The sequence below is a fragment of the Myotis brandtii genome, unplaced genomic scaffold, assembly GCF_000412655.1.
Source record: "Myotis brandtii unplaced genomic scaffold, ASM41265v1 scaffold923, whole genome shotgun sequence".
Classification (NCBI taxonomy): domain Eukaryota; kingdom Metazoa; phylum Chordata; class Mammalia; order Chiroptera; family Vespertilionidae; genus Myotis; species Myotis brandtii.
This window is the reverse complement of record NW_005371804.1, coordinates 2249491-2265973: the sequence shown is the minus strand read 5'-3', so window position 1 is coordinate 2265973 and position 16483 is coordinate 2249491. Positions and strand designations below refer to the sequence as shown.

General features: G+C 57.1%; 1 protein-coding gene across 3 annotated transcripts; it reads left to right on the top strand.

Moving 5' to 3' along the window:
* Positions 1 to 1301: 1301 nt before the first annotated feature.
* On the top strand, positions 1302 to 15721 carry CBS (cystathionine-beta-synthase). Of its 3 annotated transcripts, none has more exons than XM_005885727.2 (16): positions 1302 to 1542; positions 4119 to 4225; positions 4906 to 5040; positions 6294 to 6373; positions 6463 to 6597; positions 7041 to 7110; positions 8452 to 8543; positions 9096 to 9221; positions 9871 to 9955; positions 10596 to 10701; positions 11220 to 11297; positions 11483 to 11617; positions 12045 to 12153; positions 13217 to 13301; positions 13639 to 13680; positions 15092 to 15721. In XM_005885727.2, exons 1-16 carry the CDS (start codon positions 1334 to 1336, stop codon positions 15235 to 15237), a joined length of 1740 nt encoding a protein of 579 aa, XP_005885789.1. In that variant the 5' UTR covers positions 1302 to 1333; the 3' UTR covers positions 15238 to 15721. The 3 variants fall into 3 exon arrangements, with proteins under 3 accessions (XP_005885789.1, XP_005885790.1, XP_005885791.1); XM_005885729.2 differs by lacking the exon at positions 1302 to 1542 and adding an exon at positions 2751 to 2886; XM_005885728.2 differs by lacking the exon at positions 13639 to 13680.
* Positions 15722 to 16483: the final 762 nt, after the last annotated feature.

Genomic DNA, 16483 nt, shown 5'->3' with positions numbered 1-16483 from the left:
ATCATCCGCACACCAGGTGGCCGGGCCTGGATGAGCTTTTAAAGGACTTTTGGCGGGCTTTTTCTGGGCGGACAATTCTCTGTGCAGACCCGGAATGTGTTCGCAGTAAAGGGAATGTCATAGTGAAATGGCCTGAAAAGCCAGTTGCGGGGGAGGGGTATCCATTCGATTATTTGATCAGACCTAACGATGACCCCGAAGGGTCTGCGGTTTCAGGTGAGAGGAGTGAGCCGCCTCCCCACCACGCACGTGCGTCCCCCCTCGTCCGAAGCAGCCCCCCGAAGCTCAGTCCTGCAATGCAGGGCAGAGCCTGCGGGTTCAGACCCATGTTGCCAAGCACAGTGCCTTTGGGTTCTGCGGACCAGATTGATTTCAATCCATTTCCCATCAGCCCCTTACCTTGCTGGAGGTTGCTCCAGGGTGAGGCCGGTTGCCAAGAAGGAGGTGCCTGTGTATGCTGGGCCGGTCTCCGTAGGATTGTGGCCAAGGTGCTGCAGGCTGTGAGGTGGGGAGGTTGGTCTACCACAGGGTGGGGAGCCTCCGGCAAAATGGGAGAATCACCTCCCCAGGGGCCGGGTGCAGGACAGAGGGACATGACGGTGCAGGTGTTTACCTCTGTCCGGCCTTGGCTTTAACTAGTTAATGAACCAACCCCGGCGTGGCCCCAAGAACCTGTTCCACTTATCAGCCAGGGCTTGGCCACAGAATACTGCATTGTGTGACTATACCACACATTGTACAGCCATTCATTCATAGACGGCCCCTTGCTTTGTCTGCGCATTTTGGCTATTGTGAATAGTGCTATTATGAATGTGGTGTGCAAATATCTGTTTCCATTTTTTTGGATAGATGCCTAGGAGTAGAATTGTGGGGTAGTTAACTTTATTTATTTGTTTGTTTGTTTGTTTATTGATTTCAGAGAGGAATGGAGAGAGAGAGAGAAACATCAGTGATGAGAGAGAATCATTGATTGGCTGCCTCCTGCATACCTACACGGGGGATGGAGCCTGCAAACCTGGGCATGTGCCCTGACTGGGAATTGAACCGTGACCTCCTGGTTCCTACACAGGCCGACTCTCAACCACCAGCCATGCCGGCCAGGCTACTTAACCTTTAGAGAAACCACCACACTTGTCCCAGCACTTGGTGCCTGTGCTTTTGTGCCTGTTCTTGCCGAGCCCCTGAATGTGTGGAGCCCTGCACCCAGAGAGGGCGGGCGGGCGGGCGAGCAGCAGTCCCTGGGCCCAGCCCCATCAGAGCAGGCTCTTCTGCAGCGCTTGGGAATGGCCTGAACTGATGACTTCTCTTTCCCATTCCTCTGATAGAGCGAAGCATGTCTTCTGAGACATTCCAAGCAAAAGAGGGGGTGGCAGGGTGCCCCCACCTCTCCGGGACACACTCAGCAAAAAGGAGCCTGGAGCAGGGGCCCGCAGGGGACAAGGACACCAAGGATCACCTGTGGATCCGGCCTGATGCCCCGAGCAGGTGCTCCTGGAAGCTGGGCAGGCCCATCACTGACTCTCCACATCACCACACGGCCTTGTAAGTCCCTGTTCCGACCCAGAGGGGAGGAACCATGTGCACTTGGTGTGACCCATTCCCCTTGCAATCACTGTGACGGGTGGTGAGCTGCTGGGTGGGGGTGCTGTGTAGATCAGTCCACCAAGGCTCAGAGTGTTGGGTCAGTGCCCAACAAGAGTAGATGCTGAACACCCAGGTCGCACACTCTGGGTGACAGGGAGCGGTGAGGGTTCTAACACAGGGCTGCCGGGCTGCACACTTGGGTTTGAGGCGAGTGTGCATGTCTTCAGCAGTTAGGTTCACACCGGCACCTCTCTTCTTAACTCTAAGCTGTACACATTCCTCCTGGCCATGACTGTTTTTTCGATAGTGACCTCTTTTTGAGGTTGGACAGAGACTGTTGGATGAATAAACCACAATTTTTTAAGCCCTCCAACGGGATTTAGATGTAGCCGTTATTTCGTTCCGAACAACTGCAATAGAAACCATATACATTCATGTAGTCAGTCCATCTTTATTAAGCACCTACTGTATGTTGTGCCCTGTTCTAGGTGCCCTGATCTATCCAGCCAAGGGAAAAAAAGAGAACCCCCCCGACCCATTGGGAAACTTAAATTGAGCTCACTGAGTTTTAGGGTTATCTTTATTTCCATAGTATAATCTCTCAGAGTCAAAGACTATGTTTTTTAGATGTTTGATTCTTCTTTTTTTTAAAATATATTTTTATTGATTTCAGAGAAGAGGGAAAGGGAGGAGAGAAACATCAATGATGAGAGAGAATCATTGATCGGCTGCCTCCTGCACGCTCCGCACTGGGGATTGAGCCCACAACCTGGCCATCGAACCGTGACCTCCTGGTTCATAGGTCGACACCCAACCACTGAGCCCTGCCAGCTGGGCTTTAGATATTTGATTCTTATTCCGTATAACCCGCTATACCAACATTCACGGTTATTGATTTTAAGATCAGAACTGGGGGTGGAGAAAGGGGTGTGCTCCTCTGTGGGGCCAATAAATAGGAATGGAAATTTACAAACCCAGAAGCTCAAGCACTAAACAGACCTCAATGCTGGGTGCTTAGGAGGCCAAATGGGCCCCTGGCCAAACAGGATGAGCCCTCGGTGCCAAAACAAACGAAGCAGTGAGTGACGGCTGGGGTGTGGCTGCTGGGGGCGGGCAGGGAAGAGACCGGGTTTCCGAGGGTGGGTGACCTCACCCGGGATCCTGGGGCGGAAAGGACACTCTTCTCTGCAGGTTGAGAGACAGCATGACAGCTGCCCCTCCCACCCTGGCCTAGTCACCCGTCCTGCAAAGCCCTGAAGGGCTAATCCCATCTGGAAGCTGAGCCCTACGCCCCTGTCCTAGGTCAGGTACCCGGTTATAAGGGAGCTGGGCTCGGGCCCAGGTCAGGCGGGAGCTTACCTGCTAGGGGGGACACCAGACCAAGGTCCCCCAGAGGAAACGGCCCTTAGGGTTCCTGGCTAGGGGAAGGCCTTGGAGCTGGTACCTGCATAGGCAGAAGGTGCTGGAAGTGTGGGTATCTGGGAAAGGGGGTTCCAGGCGGTTCCGAGGTGGGTGGGCTTACAACGAGGGCCAGCGTGGAAGCAGCCAAGTGAGTGGAGGGGCCTCAGGGGGTGGGGCAGGCAGGTCCCTGGCTCTGGTAAGGAGTGTGGGGTTATTCTAAGCACCCCTGGGGTTGTCCTGGAGGCCTCTGGGGCTGTCACAGTGAAAGCCATTGAGAGGAGGTGACCCCAGGGCAACCTGCGGTAAACGCTCCCCCCCCCTCCCCTGGGGCCTGCCCTGATGACCGCAGGCAAGATTCTCAGGTGACGGAGGCAGGAACCCGGTTCTCTGCCTGCTCACCCCCTGCCTAGCGGTGGGTGGGCCTCAGCCCGCTCTGGCCGCCACAACGCCTGCTGGGCTGGCGTGACCTTCGCCACCACACGTGATGGTGCAGGTGTTTACCTCTGTCCGGCCTTGGCTTTAACTAGTTAATGAACCAACCCCGGCGTGGCCTCCAAAGTGGGGTCAGGAGCCCTTGGCCCCAGCCTGGCTCTCCCCTCACCCTGACACCTGCCTCTGGCCTGGCTGTCCCTTCAGCCCCTTCCACAGTGGAGGGGGCAGCGGGATGCCAGCGTGTCTGCGTGTCTGCGTGTTTGGATCCCCGGGTGGAAGGCAGCATGTTTGACCTGTCTCAGGGCCCCTGGGGATTGAACCCACAACCTTTTTAAAACATATGTATATTTTTAAAAATTGCTTTCAGAGAGGAAGGGAGAGGGAGGGAGAGAGATAGAAACATCAGTGAGAGAGAATCATTGATTGGCTGCCCCTTGCACTGGGGGTTGAGCCCACAAACCAGGCATGTGCCCTGACTGGGAATCGAACCCTGACCTCCTGGCTCATAGTCTGATGGTCAGCCACTGCGCCACACCCCACCGGCCGGGCCCAATCGGCAACCTTTTGATATATGAGACGACACTCCAACCAGTTGAGCCACCGGCCAGGGCAGTTCTTCGATTTATTTAAAAGAATGTGCTGTCCTGCCACGGCTGGTCTCCTTTTGTTTTTCTGAATAATCATGGGCTCTTCTGTTTTAGGGCAAAGTCGCCCAAAATCTTGCCAAATATCCTGAAGAAAATTGGAGATACCCCCATGGTGAGAATCAATAAGATCGGGAAGAACTTTGGCCTGAAGTGTGAGCTGCGTGAGTACCTGCTTCCCCCTCCTGCGCTCGCCCCTCGGGGGCTGGGGGGCTGGGGCTGTGGGTGTCGTAGGCTGGCCCAGGTCTTCAGAGTCTTCAGATCTCTTTTGGGGCAGCACCTTCCTCCTGCAAACACTACAAACTCTTAGGAGGTGGGCGGGAGTCGTCCTAAGGAAAGAGCAGAGCAGAGGCCTCTGCCCAGGAAAGGGCAGCGTGTTTGCTGGGCAGGGAGCGTGGCAGAGGGTAGGAGCGCCTGGGCGGTGGGAGGCGGGGTGTGGAGGGTTTGGGGGCCTGGTCTGGGGTGTGATCCGGGCACAGTGGCTTCAGGGCATCAAGTTGTCTGGCAGGGGCCGCTGGGTGTGGCTGGGCCTTACGGGCGCATGGGGCTCAAGTGAGCCGACCGCTGTCTGCCCAGCAAGCTCCTGTTGGGACTGCTGGAGGGGGTCTGACCCATCCACCCAGTGGGGGCTCCTTCAGGCGCCTCTGTCTCATTCCCTCGGAGTTGCCACATGGTCCTCTGCATGGCACTGCCAGCTGGGGTGGTGGGTAGGAGGGGAGAGGGGCCGATGTATAGATCCAGCGAAGACCAGGCCTCGCCCTGCATCAAGCTGGATCAGGTAGTGGGGAGGGGACAGAGAGGGATCAGGGGCCTTCCGGTCTCACGGCTCGTCTCCGGCTCCCAGTGGCCAAGTGTGAGTTCTTCAACGCGGGCGGGAGCGTGAAGGACCGCATCAGCCAGCGCATGGTGGAGGAGGCCGAGCGGGCCGGCATCCTGAAGCCCGGGGACACCATCATCGAGCCGACGTCTGGGAACACAGGTGAGCGCTGGGACAGGCCCGGACCCCGGGCTGGGGTGACCCGCGGCTGCTGCGCTGGCCTGGCTGGCGGCTCTTCCCGCTGTCTGCTCAGCACGAGTGCACGCGAGCAGCTGCGTGTTGTGCCGCTTCCTCCGACATCTCGCAGTCGGGCCTGCGTTGATGATGTCAGATGCTCCCGTGAGCGGCTGCCCCTGAGAGTGAAAATCTGTCTTTGATTCCTCCAGCTGCCATAACAGATACCACCGAGGGGCGGCTTAACCAGCACCTCAGTCCCTCCCCGTCCCGGAGGTTAAGGCCCAGGTCAGGGATTTGCAGGGCTGGCTCCTCCTGAGGCCTCTCCTCGGCCTGTGGACGCTGTCTCCTCCCTGCGTCCTCACGCGGCCGCCCCCTCCACGTCTGTGTCCTCCTCTCTTCTTCTGGGGACGCCTGTCCTACGGATTAGGAACCACCCCGTGACCTCATTTAACCTTATTACTCCCCTCTTCAAAGACCATCTCCAAACACAGTTGCTTTCTGAGGTGATGGGGGTGGGAATTTCAGAGGATACAATTCAGCCCATAGCGCTGCCACCTGCCCCCAAATCCATGCCCTTCTCACATGCAAATCATCCCAGTGGCCCCAACAAATCCGCCCCTTCCAGCATCATCTCTGCAGTCCGAGGTCCCATCTCCACCAGGCGTCGGGGAGAGTCCTCCTGGCAGGGTCCTCTCCAGCTGTGAGCCTGTGAAACCCGACGGGTCATGGGATTCCAATGCAGCGGTGGGACAGGCATAGGACGGACACCCCTGTTCAAAGGGAGAAACCAGACAGAAGGAGGGGTGCTTGGTCCCCAGCCAGTCTGAAGCCCAGTCGGGCAGATTCCATTGGATCTTACGACTCCAATCCTCTGGACAGTGGCCCTGACCCCTTTGTGACCAGGGAGGCCGCCTGCTGGTCTCTGCCTGCCTTCAGGCCACCCTCCCTTTCCTTCAAGGACCACGGGTGCCCACCCTCAGCCCACAGTGTTTGCTCTGCCCGCTGTGGCCCTCACGCACCCACATGGAGCCGTGGGCACCCAGCAAAGGCTGGAGGAATTGGTGCTTGTGTTTGCACCTGGCTTTTCTTCCTTGTGGGCACACTCCCTGTTGTTTCGTCTCCGCATTCTCTCTCAGCCCTGAGGACAGAGGGGGCAGCGTGGGGCTTTGGGGAGTCCTGTAGTGCCCTCTCTATGGGCTGCAGGTGCACAGGGCAGGGTCTCACCATGTCTTCGCCAGGGATCGGGCTGGCCCTGGCAGCCGCGGTGAAGGGCTACCGCTGCATCATCGTGATGCCGGAGAAGATGAGCATGGAGAAGGTAGGTGGGTGGGCGGGCCTGCCTCCCGGGACCCCTCCCCCAGCTTGGAAGGCCTGGCAGGTGGGTCAAGGCTCGATGTTGCTCTGCAGGTAGACGTCCTGCGGGCGCTGGGGGCGGAGATCGTGAGGACACCCACCAATGCCAGGTTCGACTCCCCCGAGTCACACGTGGGGGTGGCATGGAGGCTGAAGAACGAGATCCCCAATTCCCACATCCTGGACCAGGTGAGGCTCGGGACCTGGGGCGAATGTGCATGCAGAGTGTGGACCCAGTGGGCACTCCTGGGGGCTGTGTCAGGGGTGGGGTGGTGCCACGTTTGCAGCAGGAATGGGGGCTGCTGAGATGACTGACAGTGAGTGGCACGTGTCTCGGGCTTCTCCCGGCTGGAGAGGACCTCCAGCGTGCGGCCAGCGCCTCAGTTCATTGCGTTGGGTGGGCATGCCCTTTGCTGAGGACCCCATAAGCCCTCTGAAGGTCTGAAAACCTTTTTTACTGGAAGCTCTTCTGTCTCACTTATTCGCTCCTGGATTATTCAGAAATCACATCTGTAGAGCTGGGTTTAATGTTTTGTGTCTGTTGAGGCTCCTAAACTGCCTGCAGCCCTGTGCCTGCTGCCATTTCAGTGTCTTTGACTTCCTCTCACAGCCCCTTTGCTCTCTCCGTGCAGTACCGCAACATCAACAACCCCATTGCTCACTATGACAGCACGGCCGAGGAGATCCTGCAGCAGTGTGACGGTGTGTGCGTCTATCCTAACCCCTCTCCCCACTTCACTGCCGCTCTCCCTGGTTGCCTGGGATGGTACAAGTCACTTACCCACTCTTTGGTAAACTCCTATTCATCCTTCAAAACCCAGATCAAGTGTCCCCTCTCTGTGAAGTGCTATCCAGAGCATTTCTCTAGAGCGGTTTCTGCTTCTGTTGTGCTCTCTTGCACTGTATCAGGCAGGCATATTTGTCTGCCCAGCTGCAGAAGCTCCTGAGTGCAGGGAGTGAGTATGTCCTTGGCTGGGCTGGGCTCACAGCTGGGACTTCACGTTGCTGAATGGCACTAGGCGTCAAGCCCTGACTTGGGCCTTGAATTCCACATTCAGGTTTTCCCATCTCCGAGCTTGGGTGATTAGCTTACTCTCCATACAGACGTGAGGCTCCCTGGAACGTTTCCACGTAACTGGTGCCAAGGCCGTGGGGCTGTGATGCCTTCTGAAGGGCTGTTTTCCTAAGAGATATGAGGGGATTCTGCCAGGTGGCTGGCACCCTGGGCTCCTGTTGGGAGTCTAGTGCTGGCATTGGCTTAAGTGCAGCCTCATCCATGCCCAGGAGCCAGGTAGGGAGATCCAGGCATTTGCTCACCGAAGTTTTATGTGTGAGAATTCTCTCATTTGGCAAAAACAGCCCTCCGCCTCGGCATGGGGCCTGCGTGGACTTGTCTGCAGGATGCCTGGGCTGGCGCTCAGCAGCGAGAGAGCCCAGATGATTTCTGAACCAAGCCTGAGTGGTTTATTCTGTTTCCTGAATAATTTAGTTACATTTTTGTCATCATCCAAAAGCAAACAGCATAAGAAAGTGCATCATGCCTGGCCGGTGTGGCTCAGTGGTTGAGTGTCACCCTATGAAACAGGAGGTCTTGGATCGATTCCGGGTCAAGGGCACATGCCTGGGTTGCGGGCTCAATCCCCAGTGTGGGGTGTGCAGGAGCAGTCAATCAATGATTCTCTCATCATTGATGTTTCTATCTCTCCCTCTCCCTTCCTCTCTGAAATCAATAAAGTATATTTAAAAAAAAAATAAGAAAGTGCATCATGAGGAGCCTCCCTGTGCCCGTCCCCCCCAGGCAGTCACCGCACCTGTCCTTCCCTCACCTGACGGGCCTTACACCACATAGGTCCCAGGGCCAAGATGCAAATGAAGCTCGGGGCCCTGTGACCGGTGATGGATGCTGCTTAAGGATAAAGCACTGTGATGAGAGCCGTGGAAACGGAACAGTTTGACCTGTTTGATAATCTGCCTTCATCTCGGTCGAGGAAGTTTTCACTTATTATTAGAACATTCTTCCTGATAAGGCTTCTCCCCCATCAGGGAAGCTGGACATGCTGGTGGCTTCGGCGGGCACAGGTGGCACCATCACAGGCATCGCCAGGAAGCTAAAGGAGAAGTGTCCCGGATGCAAAGTGAGTGCCCCAGGGCGGCCAGGGGGTTGCGGGCCCTGCCCTGGAGCGAGGAATCCAGCGACCAGATGACGGGGTGGGAGTCCTTTTGGGTGGCCCCCAAAGGTCACTATGAATCTAAGCTTTTAGGCTCAGGTCCTGCATCTGCCCCATCTGGGGCTCTTAGAGGAAGGGGCCTGGAGTTGAGGGGCCTGGGGTGAGGCTCCTAGAAATATCTGGCGGGTGGTGCTGAGCCCAGGAGGAGGTCAGTGCCCAGCACTGTGCCTTGTTCTCCAGGCCCCACTGCCCCCCAGGGCCTGTGCCAGGCTGTGTCCTGGATGTTCTGTGCAGGGGGACTGCCCCGGGAGCCCCTTCCCCCAGCTGCCCCTGAGTTGGAATCACCCTGGCTCCCAGGTTTCTGGGTTTCCAGTCTTGCCCCGGAGCCGGGAATGAGACCTGCATCCCACGGGCAGATCATCAACAGGTGCCCATTCGGGGTGGTCTTGGCCCCGATGAGGGTGGGAACATCCACATTAGACTTGCTGGGCACGAGCCCTAACGGTCTCCCCGCTGTAGATCATCGGGGTGGATCCCGAAGGCTCCATCCTTGCTGAGCCCGAGGAGCTGAACCGGACGGAGCTGACGGCTTACGAGGTGGAGGGGATTGGCTATGACTTCATCCCCACGGTGCTGGACCGGACGGTAGGTGGGGCCGCAGTGATCGCTGCCGGTCCTCAGGGCTCACCCTTTAACCAGCTTGCACGTCTGCATGGCTGGCTGACCCCCGGCACCGGCCTGGCTTTCCTGTTGGGGCAGGAAGGAGAAACATGACCCTATACGAGCAGGTAGAGGAAGGGTAGGTCCAAGGTCAGGGCCAGGGGGCAGGCCGCGCCATATCCAAGTAGTGACATGAACCCACTGAGCAAAGACTCCCAGCAGTTTAGGTCTGGCCGTGGGCACAGATCAGGCCCCTGCAGAGGCGGGAGCTCTGGCGGTTGAGCAGGGGAAACGGAGAGGTAAGGACCCCAGAACGGACTCCTACGGACCCACAAGGGGCTTTGTTCTGAGGGACATAGAGTCCAGCCACAGGACATACGGCTGTGCCGCGGGAGCCAGCGGGCAGTTTAATAGCCACGAGCACAATGTGTTGGACCAGGGAGAGGTAGAAAGTTCCAGGTTTGTAGACATGAGTCTCAGACCCCGGAGCAGGTGCAGGGCTGTGCCCGTTAAGGGTCACATCTTCCTGGACTGAGAGCATCCGTGAGGTTGTGAACACGGCTGTGGGGCCCCCACCCCAACCGCACACCTGCCCGAGTGCCTCCCGGAGCCGGCAGTCTGGTCCTGCCCGCAGGTGGTGGACAAGTGGTTCAAGTGCAACGATGAGGAGTCCTTTGCCTTTGCCCGCATGCTGATTGCGCAGGAGGGACTGCTGTGCGGTGAGTGGCGGGCAGGCGCTGGGCGGCCGGGGTGCAGAGGACACGGGGGCGCTTGCCTTCTGCCAGCTTCCAGTCCAGATGTGTAAAGGACACCCTCATTCTGGGGCTGCATGGCGGCTTCCGGGTGCCGTCCGTCCACTCCAACCCCAGGAGGTCAGCTGGCCTGTCCTCATCGGCGGTCACTCCACAGGCGGGTAGGAGTGCCCCTTCCCCGTGTGGCCAGAGGTCTGGGGTCCTGGGGTCCCTGCAGCCGCATGCTCTGTTTCCTGTGTTTAACCACCGGAGCGCGGGGCGTGGCACGAGGTCCTGGAAAGGGCCTGGGGAGCTCGAGAGCTTGACGGAAAGAGGAAGCAGCTGTTGGCTTCGCTCCCGCAGTCACCAGTGGGGGCGGGGGTGGCCGCCGAGAGGAGGCCTGGCAGCACTGTGGTTGGTGTATTTGTTTTGGGGCCAGTGATCTCAGGACACCTGGCTTTTTCAATCAAGACCAGCATTGTCCTTTGGGAGGGCTCCCCATCAATGGGGGTCCAAAGCGGGGGCGGGTGCTGGGAGAGGCTGGAGGGTGTCCATCTCCAGGGCTTCATGGCGAGGAGATGGGACCAGGCTCCTGCCGGCCTGGGTCTGACTCCGGCCCTCTCGGCAGGTGGCAGCTCTGGCAGCGCCATGTCGGTGGCCGTGAAGGCGGCCCAGGAGCTGCGGGAGGGCCAGCGCTGCGTGGTGATTCTGCCCGACTCTGTCCGCAACTACATGTAAGAAACCTCCTCCCTCCTCCCTCCTCCCTCCTCCCGCCTGCAGGCCTGTCCCTCCCTGGCTCCACCAAGGGGATGCGGTGGTTACGCCACTGGATCTCCCCTGAGATCTGACAGCAGGGATTCAGGGTGGGGCCAGGGGCCCTGCAAGCTCTGCACCCCCCTCTCCCCAGCCAGGCCTCCACCCACGGCTCCCGAGCGCGTGTTGAGGAGGGTTAGGGAGGAGGCGCCCAGGGAGCACGACGGGGCTGACAGCAAAGGTTCCAGGACAGAACCGTCTGTGCTCTGAGCGCCTCCTCCCTGGTAGACCAGATGCCCCTGGACATGAAATTCCCACGGGCGCTCTACAGTCTGGTTCCCAGGCCTCTTCCTGGAGCTCCAGCCAGCCATGGGGTCTCTCCTGGACTGATGGGGTCGGGGAGGGTCCTGGGCTTTCTGTGGGGACTGTGCCCCTTGGTGTGGGCAGAGACGGTGGTGAGACCCTCTGCCAGGCCCTGCTGACCTCCTGACGCCTCCAGGTCCAAGTTCCTGAGCGACAGGTGGATGCTGCAGAAGGGCTTCCTGAAGGAGGAGGACCTCACCGTGAAGAAGCCCTGGTGAGGACATCTCTGAGCAGGGCCACACCCAGAGCCACAGTGGCTGCAGAGCGCAGGTCCCGGGACCTGGTGCCTGTGCTCTGTCCCACGCCTGGCTGGTCATCCCCACGGTCTCCCTGTGTGATGTTGCCCTTGACGCCCACCTGCCGGCTCTCAGCCCTCCCTGCCCTGCCCTCTTCCCTCAGGTGGTGGCACCTCAAAGTCCAGGAGCTGAGCCTGTCCACTCCGCTGACAGTGCTGCCCACGGTCACCTGCAAGCACACCATCGAGATCCTCCGGGAGAAGGGCTTCGACCAGGTGCCCGTGGTCGATGAATCGGGGTCAGTCTCAGCCACACCCCAGGACAGGGCAGTCTGGCTGGCTGACCTCAGTCCCTCAGGGATGTCCAGAGCGCCGGGCCGCCCACTGGACATGTTCCTGCGCACTGGCTGGGCGGGGGGTGGCCGTGTTAACCTGTGTCCCACCCACTGCACTGGGCCAGGGAGGAGACGTCTCATAGCCCCCTGACTGACACTTGTCAGATGGAAATGCCCAAAGGACTCATTGGCTTACTGTCTGCCACTGGATGGGCAGGTCGAGGGCAGGGCATCTGATCACTGTCCTCCTGCCACGCGTGGGCACTCGGCAGGTGTCTGCTGAATTCTGAGAGGAATCCTGCATTCTGGCGCCGAGGGAGGACGGCTGTGGGCGGGTCCTGCGGTCTCAGGGAGGGCCCTGCACTGACCCTCCCCCACCCCTCACCCCCAGAGTGATCCTGGGGATGGTGACTCTGGGGAACATGCTGTCATGCCTGCTCGCTGGGAAGGTGCAGCCGTCAGACCAAGTTCACAAAGTCATCTACAAGCAGTTCAAGCAGGTATGAGCTCCCATCCACTGGGGCCGTGGGTGCCAAGACCCGCTTCTGTCCTTGGAGGTGGGGCACAGCGCTTCCTGGGCAAGGGGGCCAGGTCCCCGACCCTCTGCACCGCTCCTGTGCCAGCTGGGCCAGTGCTGGCTGCCCCTCTCGAACCTGTACACCTGAGAATTCGCCCAGCTTTGCAGGGAAGCCGGTGGGGAAAGGCCCATCCGTGAGGGCTCTCCCACGCCCGCCTGGGGGTCGGTTTCCTAACATTGGGCCCTCATTTCCCCGTGAAGCATTCGTTTAAGAACACCTGGCACACACAGTGATTTAATAAATAGAACGTTCTGGGAGAAGCCTACGCTTCTGAGACAATGTTGGCCACCCTCCGACAGGCTTGGGCAGAGCCGACTGGACCCTGCTCTCTGTGTCCCTGAGGGCAGTGCCATCGGGGCGTCCCCTCTCCCTGGTCCCCGTTTCACACCTGCCTTCTCCAACCTCCCAGTGAGTGGGACTAAAAGTGCCCAAACCTAGGACCTAGGAGATAACTTGACCTTCCTCTCCCCTCTCCACTCCCCCCTCCCCCACACACACAGCTGACATGTCACCAGAATCCGTATATTTGTGCCATTTCATCCCCAATGCCGTCACCTGTCCAGATTTTCTTAAAATTATATATTTATAGGTATTTTTTAGATTTTCTCTTTTATTGAATTTGTTGGGGTTATATTGATCAATAAAATTGTATCGGTTTTAAGTATACAATCCTGTAATACATCATCTGCACATTGCATTGTGTGCTTACCATCAAAAGTCTAGTTTCCTTCCATGACCGTTTATCTCCATTTACCCTTTCTTTGCCCCACTTCCATCTGGTTATCACCATCCTATTGCCTGTGCCTCTGAGTTTGTTTTTCTTTGCTTAATCCCTCCACTTTTTCACCCTATGCCCCCCCCCCCCCCCCCCCCCATAACAAGGAGAGACCCCAGGAGAACGTGCTGTCCAAACAGTTCAGGTTCCATTGTGCTCCTCTCCGCCGAGGGCCTGCCTGGTGAGCGCTGACCGCGGCCTCTCTTCCAGATCCGCCTGACTGACCCGCTGGGCATGCTCTCGCGCATCCTGGAGATAGACCACTTCGCCCTCGTGGTCCATGAGCAGATCCAGTGTAAGTGGGGCTGGGGGCAGGGCTGGGGGAGCCCTGAGGGCCCTGGCCCCTGAGGCCCGGTCTAGGCTGCCGCCTGCGCTTTGCAGCCGAGTGCCTGTGGGGCAGCAGGGCGCTGGAGCCTCACAGGCTTTTGGAGTCAGTGGCGGTGACTCAGCCATCCTCAGCCTTGGGCACGGTTCTCAGAGGAACCCCTCTGTGGGCCAGGCCTGGGTGCCCACAAGGGTGAGGGTCGTAATCAGAATTGGGAGTGCCCTGGAGCCCGCCCCCCACCCAGCTGAGGGCCGCCTCGGGGCCTGAGTGGCCAAGCCTAACCCCTCTCCCGTCCTTGGCTCCACAGCACGGGACCAGGCCTTGGCAGGAGTGGTGGGGGGGCCTGCAGGTATGTACGCCCGCTGTCTCCCTTTCGGAAATGGCTCTGCGGCTCCGAGGGTAAAGGAGGGCATCCGGGCTCCCAGACCCCAGAGCTTGGGTGGGAGGTTCTTCCTTACCTCACATTTACTCATATATGATCACCCCCCAGAGTGAGTCCCAATTTCAGGGTCAGTACACTTGATACCGTGTCCACTGCTGCCTTCGTGCTGTTGGCAGAACTGCGGGGTCATAAGAGACTGACCTTTACAAAGGTGGCCAACTCCACTGTGCATGAGTCTCCGGGGTTCTGGAGGGCCAGGTTGCAGAGGCTGCACAGACACCCTTCCCTGCAGGGGACACGCTTCTCCAAAGTGCCACTTTGCCTCTAAGTCCCTGAAATGTGTGGAGCTGGTCTCCTCTTTGCTCCCCGTGTTTTTTTCTGAGGTGCTCCAAATAGGCCAGCAGGGTGCCTGGCTCCTCGGTTTCGCCGCACCCCCACCCTAGGGACAGATGGCCGTGAAGTTGCTGGGATGGGGTCTGGCGGGATAAAAAAGTGACCTGGGCATTTCCCTCCCACCCCTCAGCTCCACCTGGCTCTCTGTGCTTCGTGATGACCAGTCAAGGGTCTCCAGAGAAACAGAACCAGTGGGATGTGTGTATAGGGATTTATACTTTACTAGGACTGGCTCACATGACTAGTTTGGCAAGTCCCAGGATCTGCAGGGGGAGTGGGCAGACTCAAAACCCAGAAGGAGCCAATGTTTCCGTTCAAGTCCAAAGGCTGGAGAGGTCCCCTCTTACATGGGGAGCCTTTTTTTTTCCTATTCAGGTCTTCAACTAGCTAGATGAGGTCCACTACTCACACCAGGGAGGGCAATCTGCTTTACTCAGTCTACCCATCCAACTGATGATCTCATCTAGAAACACACAGAATGGTGTTTGACCAAATCTGGGCATTCCACAGGCCAGTCAAGTCGAACTACCTCAACAATCCTCACTGCTCTTTGGGGGGCCAGGGCCAGGGCCAGCATTCGTTCTAAGCCCCAGAGAAAAGCATGGGTTTGAAGATAATCACAGGCCATAGATGTGTGCTGATGTAGCTTGTGGGTGTGCTTGGTGTTGGAATCTCATGCCAAGACTTGAGCGTTGGGCACCCAGACAGACCACAGGTGTGTGGCCAGTGGGCATGGCTTGGCGAGGTTAGCACCTTGCTCTCTGCAGCTTCGCCCAGATGGCTCCTGTTAGCAGAAGGCATCTGTTGGTGGGCTTCTGTGGGTGCTGCCTGGGTTCCCACAATACACAGGTGCCTGTAGGCACTGGGGCAGGCTCAGGGCTGGTCCCCCAGGGCCACACTCTGGTTCAGCCTCTGACAGTGTCTGGGCTTAGGTGCAGCTCCCTGCGGAGGTGCCTTTAACCTACTGCCTTGATTCCCTCCTCAGACCACAGCCCCGGGAAGTCCAGCAAGAGGCAGATGGTGTTCGGGGTCGTCACCGCCATTGACCTGCTGAACTTTGTGGCTGCCCGGGAGCGGGACCAGAAGACAAAGTCAGCAAATGCCTTGGAATCCAGAGTAGTCCAGCTCTGACCCCGCACATGCCGCCTGCTCTTTTGCTCCCACAAACACTAAACAACAAGCCTGTGTGCCTTGTAACTGCCCAGGGCTGGGCACTGCCCTGTTGCTATGGGCAGCAATGAGCAGGTTTAGGGTACTCAGCCCAAGGCCAGCAGAAATGTTTCCCTTAACACCTGACACTTGGACGAATCTATGGTTTATTAAAATGTGCTTTTCTTTTTAACTTTCTCTTAAAAAATGTTTCAACAAGGAAACCTTATTAAAAGGGAACTCAGCCAGGTGGATGAACCCATGCATGATGGGGGCAGAATGGACTGGAAGCCGAAGGAAGTGCCTTTTCTGGAGAAGAATCCAGATGGAGAGCAGCAGAAGGGGCTCAGGAAGTAAGGATCATTCAGTGACCCTCACACAGCAGCACCCTCTGCGCGGGGATGGGCTGGTTAGAGTGGCTTGAGTATTTTGGTTTTTAATTGAGGTGAAATTCACATACCTAAAATGAACAAATTTTAAATGTACAATTCAGTGGCATTTATTACATCCATCTCTGCCAAGTTCAAAGCATTTTCATCACCCCCAGAAGCAATCTTTCCCCTCTCCCCCTTCCCTCCTGGCAGCACTAATCTGCTTTACTAGTATGTCTCTGTGATTTACCTATTGGGATATTTCAGATAAATGGGATCATACAATCTGGCCTTTTGTGTCTGGCTTATTTCACTTAACACGCTTTCAAGGTTCATTTTGTAGTAGGTATCAGTACTTTATTCCTTTTTATGGCTGAATATTTCATTGTGTGGATATACCACATTTTGTTTACCTGTTTATCATCGATGGACACTTAGGTTATTCTCTCTCTCTGGCTATTGTGAATTGTGCTGCTATAAACATTCATGTATGAGTATTGGTTTGAATAACTATTTTCAATAATTTTGGGTGGATACCCAGGACTGGGGATGCTGGGAAGTGTCATTAATTCTATGGTTAAAGACCTGCCTGACTGTATCCCATAGTAGTTGTACCATTTTATATTCCACCACAATACATGGGGTTCCAGTTTCTCCTTGTCCTTGCCAATACTTAATTTCCTTTTCTTTTTATTGCTCTGGTAGTGGATGTGACATGGCATTTCATGGTCTTGATTTGCCTTTCCCTAATGACCAATGATATTGGGCTTCCTTTCATTTGTATATCTTCTTTGGAGAGAAATGCCTAGTCAAGTTCTTTGCCCATTTTTAAATCGTCTTTTATTCAGTTGTAGGAG